This window comes from Neolamprologus multifasciatus, chromosome 6 (assembly GCF_963576455.1).
Source record: "Neolamprologus multifasciatus chromosome 6, fNeoMul1.2, whole genome shotgun sequence".
NCBI lineage: Eukaryota > Metazoa > Chordata > Actinopteri > Cichliformes > Cichlidae > Neolamprologus > Neolamprologus multifasciatus.
The window spans coordinates 29,883,303-29,895,460 of NC_140444.1; the positions used below are offsets into that span (position 1 = coordinate 29,883,303).

At 40.8% G+C, this 12,158-nt stretch overlaps 1 protein-coding gene across 2 annotated transcripts in view; it reads right to left on the reverse strand.

Moving 5' to 3' along the window:
* Positions 1–12,158, reverse strand: part of LOC146517281 (noelin-2-like) — a 38,802-nt gene that overhangs the window by 5,049 nt on the left and 21,595 nt on the right. For both annotated transcript variants that reach the window (XM_085163104.1, XM_085163103.1), the window contains exons 4-5: positions 9,570–9,789; positions 7,332–7,438 (exon numbers count right to left, since the gene is read on the reverse strand). In XM_085163104.1, the coding sequence (XP_085019230.1) occupies positions 7,332–7,438; positions 9,570–9,789 (327 nt within the window). The remainder of the gene's footprint in view (positions 1–7,331; positions 7,439–9,569; positions 9,790–12,158) is intronic.

Below are 12,158 nucleotides of genomic sequence, written 5' to 3' on the forward strand. Positions count from 1 at the left end.
TGAAGTAAACTAAAGCCTAAAATACTTCATTTTTTTTAATAGTAGCATTATATAATTCACATATAAAACTATGAATTGTAATTTTAAATGGTTCAAAAGCATGTAGAATACCATATGTAGGCAAGTATATTTCTCTCTTTTTTTTTTTTTTTTATCAAGAAGCAAACATAAAAAGGAAGAAAAAAAAAAAGAAACAGGGCAGGGTTCGGTGGTTGAATCATCCGTCCCCACCAATGCCAAAACCAAATCTACACCCCTGCCCAGATGCATCTCTCAGGTCCTGTGTCAGGTCACTGCTGGATTATTTCCTGTTTCTTAAGGATGTGAGTTACAGATACTGTTCATCTCCTGTCAATAGTTTTTAAGCCTGCTGATTCTTTATTTGTTGCCTGTTATGTTTAGACAGAACTTCACCCCTTGGGTGAAAAAGCATCCAGTGTCCATAGGCAACCTTTGAAAGACCTTCAGAAAACCTGGAGAACTATTGCTCAAGACCACTTTAAAAAATTACAAGAATGTTTGGCTCCTTGGAGGGAAAATACAAGGAAACGAGGGGTGGCTTGAGACTTTAGCACAGTACTGGAAATACCAATACATTACTTACACTACTAATACTGATGCATTACTTAAAATTACTTACGCTAATTCAGTAAAATGCCATTGATGCATTGTCTTTATAGGACAACTAGACACAAGTAATTTGCAGAACTTGCCCATTGTTAGGCTCTTTACATCTTACCCTAACAACAATGAGCATATTTGCCAAAATGTCAGACTACTGCTTCACATTCAGCCCTAACTGTCTAACAAAAACGCAGCTCCTATTTAACCTGATCAACACTGACAAATCAAAGGCTTGCAAGCAGAGGGCTACAGTAAATACCAGAGGGTTGTGAACCTGGCTCATCTTTAACCATATCTCAATGTAATGTCATGTCAAGCACGCTTGAGCTTTGATGCAAACATAGTATTATATTCTAACCCTGTAATTTAATTCTGGCTTTAACAGGGAGGCGATGAAGAGAAGATAATCCAGGAGAAATGTGATCTCCTACTCTTGTTCCCTGTTAGCTCTCCGGCCGCTGCGTTTTCAATCACCAGAAGGCTTTTCGGGGAGCTTTAAAGATAACTGTACACCATAGAAATACAAAAACGAAGCCTAGAAGTAACAAATGCATTGAATTTCACCATCGCTTACAGAGCATCTTCCTAAAATCCCTCACCAAAAGAGGATCTACTGCAGCATTCACAGTGTAGTTTTCAGCAGGGTGAACCAGATCAACAACTACAATTCGAAACTAATCGAAGAATTAACCCTGATTTAACCCCCTGCTACTGGGGAATTATGCACTAAAACGCGTGACATTTTCTTTTTCGCTTCTTCTTCTTCTGCTTTCTTTGGTTTCACATTTTTCACCTTCACCATCACCTCCCCGGCTCCCCTATTAGTCTCCCTCTACAGTTGCTCTTTTGATCAGCCTTCACTGGCTCTTCTTCTTCTTCTTCTCTTTGTCTCGTCCCCTCCTTCTGTTCGCCCCTTGTTTCACTTCTTCTTTCCCTGCCTAACACCTCTTCAGCAACCGTCCTCATGCCCCCTCCTCCCCCGAGCCCCCTCCATTTGCTATGTCTCTCTCGCCCTTTCGCTCGTTCTCACACTATCAGCTGAGGCATCTTGACAGATCAGGGGATATCCACACCTCAGCAGCTGTTCTCAAATACAGCGACAGGTGTGTCCATGCGTGCGTGCGCGCACGTGTGAGTGTGTGCCGCGTGCATATGCACACACACATACACATTTGTGTGCTGATGAGCTAATGAAGAATTCATAAATGCCAAAGTGGCACCCTGTAGTCATGGATACCAAAGGATGTATGAGAATGACTTTACTTATTTTGGCTCACAGTGTGTGTGTGTGTGTGTGTGTGTGTGTGTGTGTGTGTGTGTGCGTGTGCGTGTGTCTTTTTGTTAAAGAGAACAAAATTTTACAAACAAACTAATTTGGTCTGTGAGGTTTTGTGATATTCAATATGTGCACTACTACAAACAAAGCCTGAGAAAATATTATCAACATCATTGTTTGGAATTTTTTGTCTGTTTTTGATGAGATGGGAATAAAAAGATGCCGTTTTTTGGGGGAAATCAATTCAATAAGATGATTGTCCGTTAGTTGGCTGGTCTAATCATGAAGAATAACAGCTTTAACAACAAGAACACAATGGCTGTCAAAGTCACATCATCTTCTCCGCTACACCCACACCACTCTTTTGTACCTCGCTTAGGTTTGATTCTTTTTCTCAGAACACAGCAGATAAAATTAATGCCAAAACTGCTGTGTGCTTGGAAAAACGTTTGGAAGGAAAGTAAAGAAAACAGAATTTGTATCACTAGGGTGTTGAATTTGCATTTAAGAATATTAATAAATCACAAATTTGTCAGACCGTGATTTTTCCTGCTCTGGAGCTTTGTGTTTCACACTTTGTTTTCACTCCCTGATTACTTTCATTTTCACTCCTTCATAAATTTGCGGTTAGTTTTAGAAGCCAAAAACTACAGAACCTGGTCACATTTACTAAAATTAAGTGGATAAAATTGTTTCTTAAAGAGTAACCAGACAATTTAACAACACACAATATCTTGTTTGTAATTTTTCTTTAATAGAAGGTCTTTTTATTACTACTTTAAAATTCAGGTTATTGCACAGAGCTTTTTTCCCCCCTTTTTATAAATAGTTACAATGTTAACTTTTAACTCTGAGGAGGCCTCACCCACCGCTGTCTATCCGGGGCCTTGAAGTGGAGAGGGTGAGCAGCTGTAGGTACCTGGGCGTCTACATCTCTGAGGACCTCACCTGGTCACTGAACACCACACAGCTGGTCAAGAAGGCTCAGCAGCGGCTGTATTTCCTGAGGAGGCTGAGGATATTTGGTATGTCGGCCAAGATCCTTAGCAGGTTCTACAGCTGCATTGTGGAGAGCACCCTGACCAGCTGCATCACTGCATGGTACTGCAGCACTACTGCTATGGACCGCAAACCCCTGCAGAGAGTGATAACAACTGCGGAGAAGATCACTAGGACCCCGCTGCCCTCTCTGCAGAGCATCTACCATTGCAGAGTCCAGAGGAGAGCTGCCTCCATCCTCAAAGACCCCTCACACCACCAACACGGACTGTTCACACTTCTGCCCTCGAGGTGAAGGTTTAGAAGTGTGAAATCCAGAACATCCAGACTCACTAACTCCTTCTTCCCCACTTCCATCAGACTCACTGACACATTTTGAACAGTAATAATATTTTTTTGACCGTCTCCTTATTCTCCACATTTCGTCTCCTTTTCTGTCTTCAGCTATTTATTTGTACTATTTGTATTTATATGTTCTATTTCTATTGTATATATTAATCGGCATCTGTGGTTGGTCAGCAAAGAAAGAATTCCATTGCACAAAGAAATGCCTTTTCTCTTGTGACACATGACAATAAACACTTTGAATGTTGAATTTTGAATCTTTTAACTTTCAATTACCGCAACACGAAAAGAGAGAAGACTAGATCGAGTGGCAGACGAATGGAAACAAGGAAATGGCAGCTGTTCTACTGGCAGATTAATGGCTTCCTTATAAATTACAGTCAGTTATTATGCTAATGTTATTTATCATTACAATTAAACTAGATTCAGTCACAGCCCATTACATATTATTATTCTGTTTCATGTGAGAAATGTCTGCCCAAATCAGTATGCTATGTTTACATATTAACCCACTTCCCACTTTATTTGGCACTGCTATTCAGCTGTTCAGCTTGTTAATTAATCAGCCAATCACATGGCATTCCTTAAGAAATGTCAAAATGGTCAAGACGACCTGCTGAAGTTCAAAGCGAGCTTTAAAATGGACAAGAAAGGTGATTTAAGTGGACTGAATGTGGCAAGGCTGGTCTGAATATTTCAAAAGCCGATGAATTGGCTGGGATTTTCACATTTTGGAGGTAGAGTCAGAATTTGGAGTAAACAGCATGAAAGCGGAGACAGCATGCTCCTAAAGCTGCTTAACATGCACCCATATGTAAAAAGCATCAGTTGGCGTGTCATATAACCAAACTCAGAGGACACTCTGAAGTGCCAGAGACTTCTACAGTACATCCGTATTTGCTGTACTGGAAATGAGAACAGGCTGAACTTACTCAACAGTTTGAAAGCTCCACTTTTTTGTTCACAACATGGGAGCAAATACTGAAGCTTTTTTGTGCCTGTGAACCAAGTGTGCAATTTTAATTCAAGTGAGTCATCTTGACTCTGGTTTTTAGTTCTCTTTAATGCATCCAAAGAGTCCATATGCAGCGTCACTCAGTAAAATGTATTCACCGTTTTATAGCTGCGCCCTTTCCAGCTGTGTATGGAGCAACTGCTTTGTTTTGTTGTTCCACTGCAGGAGTGGTTGTAAAATTCTAAATGCATTTTTTAGAGCCTGGCAAACACATGCAGAAATAATTACTTCTGTAAAAGGAAACAGCCCTGCAATAGTCTTGTGAGGGAGGAAATGTAAACGACTTAATGATAAACGTTACTGTCTTTGTTCTACAGGGCTCCATAAGGCTGGGGTGGGGGGGGGGGGGGGGGGGGGGGGGGGGGGAGATAAAAGTGATTGAAGCACTTTACAGCATATAATAGCTTTGCTGGCTTATTTAAAAACAATACAAATACAGAAAAAAACAGTGCATTTATAAAAGTGCACTTCTTGTGCTTTCTCCACGCTCCGATTCAGGAACATCACTGTGCAGCATGAAAAGACCAGAAAAAGCTTCCAATTGTTGGGACAAAGGTGCAAATGGATAGAGAGACTGAGAAAGAGCCGCCACCCATAACTACACCAGTCACACCTGGAACTGGAAAACAGACAGCAATAACTGGGATACTGCTGCTGTGTATAGCGCCTTCTCATCACCAGGGAGACATTCTAATAGAGAACAGGCAAGGGTCACCATGGCGATATAAATCACACCTGGCAACTGGGAGACAGTCGCCTTGACAACTAGCTTAATATGCACTCCCTGAACAGAATGTGTGTGTGTGTGTGTGTGTGTGTGTGTGTGTGTGTGTGTGTGTGTGTGTGTGTAAAATGGGTGAAGCTCGCAGTGAGCGGAGACAGAGTGCACACAGGAGTCATGTTAGAAATGAGGCTGAAAGAAACTGAAAAATACATCAGCGAAAATATAGAAGCGGGCAACTTTATGACCACTTTCACCTGCCGTACTTGTCATGTGCCCACAAGAGCACACAGTCTTATTTTGATGATTACATCAGTTCCCTTTACTCCATCTAAATCCAAACTTACAGTACATCTAAGCTCACACGTGACTTCACACTAAAAATTAATTTCTTATGGGTGCATGTGTATTGAAACTTTAATATGACATTCATGTATCCCCTCACAACACGAATACTAACAAGTACATACACATATATTTGCATGCCTATCTCTGTGGGGACCCTTATGAATGTAACACCTAGCAGAGAAAAGTTTTGATTAAAAAAAAAAAAAAAGACTGACCTGCTAAGAACAACATGATTTAACATCCAAATATATCTCCAGAACATTTGCGGGTGACCCGATGTCGCTGCGACAACTGCATCGAGCGGATCATGTGTGAGTTGGAGCAAATAAACACTGAAATGCAGGTGGTGTGAAAATGTCTCCTTTTTTTGAGGTGCAGTAATTTAAGTTAAATCAATGAAGCTCATAAATTGTTCTGCGGGGCTGTGAAAAGAAGAAACTGCAAATAGTTACATTTGAGAAATACTGGCCACTATGCTTGCATTGGCAATATGAAGGAGGCGAGATAGAGCCAGAGACTATTACATAAATAAACAAGAAGCACTCCAGGAGCACAAACCTCCATCAAGGCAGCTCGTTCTCTGGGCTGTATTTGCTCTTAAAGAAATAGTATTTTATTTTGTATATATTCATTATAAAAACAAAATCTTTTTAAATGTACTTTAAGACATTTGTAGTGAAGGAAAAATCAGTTACGGGTAGCATTACAGATTCACACTTTGATTAAAAGCATTTTACACACAATTTTAAAGATAAAAAACATTTTGTGAAAGTTTGACCGTTTGACTTTAAAAAAGAGGTCAGAGGTCCAAAGTAACATGATATCTAGAATCCAGATATATCATTCCCTATATGTCTATATGCTGTCAATACAAACAACAGCAGTAAGAAACATAGTTTTAATAAAAACAGCTCTATATAGCATTATTATCACTTTGACCTTCAAATCAATCTTTTGACCTTGAAGAAGAGGTCAGAGGTCAAATTTGAGATGATTTTTTATAATGTATATGTTGACAATACATGCTACACTTTGTTTCTAAGTCTCTAAGAATCATAGTTTCTACAGTATTGAGCTTTTTGTCAGTTTTTGACCAATAAATCATTAAGTTGACCTTGCCGACCTTGGTGGATGTAAGCATGTGTGACCTCACTCTGCATTCCTGCAAAGTTTTATGAGAATTCATTCAAAACTTTTCGAGCTATCATGTTTACAGAAAGAACGGCTCCCACACGCACAGGAGAAGGTAACCAGTCACCAGTCTGAACCTCGGCCAGGAAATTGATTGGTGCATTTCCAGCTAAAGAAGAAAGCAGAGGAATTTTGTACTACCAGAAGAGCTGCTTATATAAACCAGGAAACTATTAGCCAGTCATGTTGCCCACATGTGACACCAGAGTTTCACTGGTCTTAGTTTACAGTTGTTCAGCTGCTCTGGTGGGCCATCAAAGACATCACTCTGGATTGAGTAATAATGAATCTGTAACATCATGAAATTTGCAGAGATTTAAATACCCAGCAGCAAAAAAACAAACATCCCTCTAGCTACAACCATTAATAAATAAACGTAATGAATTAAATAATCTCAGAAATAGTGATAAACACACAATAAAAACAGGATACAACAAGATAAATGACGGCAGAAAGAAGTGAAATGCATGAGTTAGAGATGATAATTTAAGGGTTGAGGGCAGTCTGCATGGTAGTCAGAGCAAAACCAAGTTATCAGACTTTTTAAAGCGGCATTTTTATGTTTCAGTGAAATGAAAGTAACATCTCTGTCTACGATCATGTAAGTAAGGGGTTCTGTAAGAGTTACAAATATGGCTACTGAGTGGCGAGACTTGCTTCTAGAAGGACTTTTCCCTAGCCAGACCACCAAATGCCTCAATCCAAACCTTATTCTAACCCCGACATTAAACCTTTTTTAAAAATATATATATAAATGGAAAAAACTGAAGAAGAAAAAACAAAAAAAAGACAAACACACACTGTACACCTACCCTGCTGTCCGAGCTGGGAATCATGGCATCAGTCATCCAAGAGCCAAAGCGGGATCCCGAGGCCCTCACAGTGATGGGGTTGCTAACGGCAGTCAGACGACCACATCCTGTTAACAAATGATAAACAAACCATGTAAACTCTGAGGCGGAGATCCTCCATCCTAGATCTGTTGTTTATGCATAGAGCAGCCACATGGAGAAGATAATGCAGATGGAGCACCAGTTTGTGCTCATGTTATCCGGATTGGTCTGAGTAATGCTCGTCGTCAAAGTGACTTGGCCAGCTGGTTTATGAGCAGCCATCACCTGCCACCAGTCTTAACTCACTTCAGCAATGCTTCATAAAAACTTGAAAATGTGTTGACACCACAGGCGTGAGCTGTGAAAAAGCAGCTTCTATTTCTCAAAAAGATAACACAGAAGAATACATTTGGGTGTTTTAGTCATTTAGATAATAACTTTAAGACATTTTGTTTTTCAGGTAAATGAAACTGCCCACTCACAGTGATACCGCATGTACATTATTCCAACTATAAAACACCGTTTTTAGGTTTGAAAAGTGGAGTTGGTTATTTCACTGAGAGTTTTAATAGAGCCTTTTCAGCCACCTGAATTAACATCAGTTATAATGGATCTCAACAGAGAGAGCTATTTAGATCAAACCCAATGTCAAAACATTCCCAGAAAAATGCATTTCTACATCAGCATCCACTTGTATGCTTTCAACAAACAGGCTTATTGTGTCCCGGCTTTTCAATTTTCCTCAAAATGGGCCTAAATAGACTCACTTCTGTTTCTGTCCCCATGTTAGACTTTGTTGTTAGAGCACTCTCTGCTGCTCTTAAAGCAATACTTTGACATTTTGTGGAAAATATTTATTCACTGCCCGTTGGAGTGTTAGATGAGAAAATCAATACCACTCTCATGTCTGTCCAGTAAAAATGAAGCGACTGCCAGCAGCCTAGCTTAGCACAAAGAGGAAACCGGGAATGTCCATCTGTTTCCCCATAGCTGTCTCTGCATGTTACTACCCGATGGCTATTCGCCTTTTTTTTCTTTTTACTGAACAAACACCCTCAACTCTTACCAAGTAAATAAAATAAGAATCCTTCCTAAAATCTCTTTAATCCTAAACCATAGTCTTACTTCACTACAGCTATTCCATGTGCTCCTCTGCAAAAGCTGCACATATCCCAACCCGATATCACGACAAAGCTTGCAACAGACACATTGAGCTTTGCCTTCTAAAACGTGAAATGTACGTGCATGCAGAAGTTGCAGTAACAGCAGAGGAAAATATTTTATTTCAAGCCAACAATTATCACGGGAAAGTGCTTAAACAGACTTTATTAACACCTTTGCATGTATATACACATTAGCCGCCTAGCTTAATCTGTTCTGCCGATTAAGGACCCTGGAATGTACTTAATACATTTGTTGCTCACTACTGACTTCGTGGCTTAAATATATTATCTCCCCTTGCTGGTAACGCAATTTCTGCACGCGGTAAAGTCGATTTCATGTTTTGGAGAGACAAATTGTGGAATGGACACAGTGGACCGGCATGTCTATTACGCGTTTTGCCATGATACTGGATTGTATGTCCACTTTGTACTCCCCTGCTTCCCTTTGTTCCTTTGCCAGTTGGTCCTGTTTGCTTCTAAGTCAGCTAGGCCAACTTCTTAATTTGTATTCCCAACGTCATCTTTTTCAAGCTCAGATTTTCCTTATGTATGTATGCATCTTTCCCTAAATATCCTGTTTAGTGAAGTCTTGACCCACTATTGAGCATCATCGCATGAGCCAAGGTGTTAAAAACGACATCACCAGGGGCTTTGGGTGTAGTGTAAGTGAACTAGTTGGGTATATCCTAGTTTGGTAGGCCTGACTTTGCAAATTGTGTACTAATTTGATGAAACTTGGTCCTATTTTCTGTTACACTCCTTCTTCACTCCCTGTGGTAAATTTGCATATTTTTAAACTTCACTCCCCTCCATTATTCTTCCTGAACGTTCTTCTTGTTTATAATTCATTTTTTTATAGAACTATTTTTGCAGACTGATGAATCGTTGTTATAAATAAATCTTTGAGTGTGTAAACCTGCGGAGTGCTCCTTTGCGTGCTTCCACCCCCCGCACGCTCACGTTCTTCGCTTTCATGTTCAAATTGCAAACGCGTGAGTTACTTTCAAAGGCAGCACAAGTCATATTTTGTTATTGCTTTCTTCCCAGCACGTACCCAGTTTATTCATGCAGCTGTGCAGCCTGGTCTCCAGCAACAGGACCCTCTGCTGAAGCTCCTCGTAGTCGTATGCTCCAATCTCTTCCTGTATGGCTGTCAGGACGATCGACAGGTTAAGCAGCTCCATCCGCAAGGTGGCCAGCGTCTGTAGATCCAGTCGATACTGCTCCACCACTGACAACAGGGGCCGTAGCTGAGACATCTGACCCTTTAACTCCTGTGAATGAGTTAAAGAAAGTGAGAGAGGCCATTTGCAGTCATTATTTTTCTCTTTCGGTTGCTGTAGTTTGGCGTAGTGCCACCCTTTGAGGCACGCTTGAGGTAGTTTATGTGTCCGGACTGGTCAGGGTGCCCCGTAAGGGTGCCCTCATCCCAGCATGTGTAACAGGGTTAGTGGTTTGTTTCTCATTCGGCTGATTACTCTCCTTGTCATCCTTAATCTCCCGTTGTGCTGCCTTCCACCTGTGAATGTTTCAAATGAATTGGTTCAACTGTCCCTTTTGTTCACTCGTTGATGCTGAAAACTGAGCACATGTTTGAGACAATCCTTGTGTCACAAGGCAGCCCCCTGGTCTACCTGTTGCTGATAAACTGGTTGGTAGGAGACAAATGAAATGAACTGAAACACATAAAGCTCTCGTTTCCTTTGAGTTTGGTTCAGAAGAATATTTACTTTGCTTCCTTAATTCTTTCTGTGCATTTGGCAGCTGAGATGCTGCACATCATATTTCATTTCTGCCTCTGTCGCCGCATCTCTTTGCTCTCCCCGAGGAACAGACGTGAGCGAGGGAAGCGGAGAACCACGTTAACCGAATGGAAAGCGCCCCCAGAACATGCTAGAGGGACTGCGCAATCCATCTGGCCTGAGAACGCTTCACAGTCCCACAGGAGGTGATGGAAGATGTGCTGGAAGAGAATACGTCTGGGCAAGTCTTTTCTGGCAATGTGACCCAAATAAGCAGCATAAAATGGATGGAGGAAAACTCTCATTTTAAAAAAATGCACTCTGGATCATATCGGGCCAAAAAAGGCCCCTTTTCCCCTCTAATCAGCTTAAATGGAGATCAATAAAAATATGGATAGCATATAAAACAATTGTGCTTGCAGCAAGAGGGACAATACATTTTTATTTGCTACTTTTATATCTCTGCTTTTAGCCTTGATACTTAGATGTATCTTCTCTTTCAGCTTGCTGAATAAAGAGGTGGATTTGATATGGAAAAGAGAGGAGGATAAAGAGAAATGTCAAAAGCGAAGACAAAAATGTTATCATCTTCTCATAACATCTCTGCACCCCCGCACACAAACACAACAACATATCCAGGAAACAGTCAGCAGTTGGCAGTCAGTCAAACACTTTATGTATCTAATCCCTCCCCTGCTGTCTTGAAATCGCGACCTGAATACTTTTCCAACATCGCTACGACGCATTTTTCCAATTTCTACATGTCACAAGAGCACAGCGTGAAAACTCTGTAATTCCAAGCAGCTTCAGCTCACTACATCATCACCGCTGATTGTTATTGGCAGTGTTCTTTGCATATAATTGCAAGTTGATTCAATATTCATTAAAACCCCAATTTTGATAAAATGCCAAAGGTGCCACGGTTTGTTAGATAGTGAACCACTTTACCTGGCTAATCCCTCCCCTGCCACGTCTCCGCCTTCATCTCGATTTCTCTAATCTCTCCCTTCCTGATTCACACTTTTATCTCTCCTCCAGTCTCTGCTTAACCTTTACTTTCCCTCTTATTTCTCCTTGCACAGTCCTCTCATGTCCTCCCTCCCACCAAGAAACATTTAGGTGCAATAAGGCTTCCTTTCCTGTCTCTTTCCTCCTCTTTCCTCCACCATCTCTCTCTGTTTATGACTCCCATTTGACATCCCATTCTCCACTCCCACCCTCCACCCTTGTTTCCTTCCTCCATGGGTTAAAAATACTGTTTAGTTATTGATAAACTTACTGAAGTTCCACATAAATATTCAGGAGTCTTTCCTCTCAGTGCAAAGGCAAAAGCTTATGACTGTGAAAACCCCCCAGGAGCAACAATCATATGCACACACACACACACGCATATGCATAAACCAACTATATAAAAACTTAAAAACAGACCTCCCCCCCCCTTCCCCCCAGCTGTTAAGATATGCTCGGCAAGAGATGAAAGGCAGAATGGATTTATGGGGAGGCGGTAATATGCCCTATTGGGGTAAGTAAGGGTTAGTGTGTGTGTGTGTGTGTGTGTGTGTGTGTGTGTGTGTGTGTGTGTGTGTGTGTGTGTGTGTGTGTGTGTGTGTACTTCTACTGCTTTTTATGAGCAGGCAAAAAAAAATCTGTGTGTACAGTCACAGTGTGGAGCTTGCGTCCCTTTTGTAGACAAAGTCCGCATGAATTAAATATTTTTAATTATTAATTATTAATGAATTCTAATATGAAGACTTGGTTTGGGGTTATGGTGAGGATTACAGTCGGACAAGATGGTTTGTGGAGGGTTATTTCTTGTACACACTAAAAACAAAACTATTCTTCGTGGGACCACAGAGTGTAAGTGTATATTTCATAAATCCATGATAAGACTGTGAAGTACT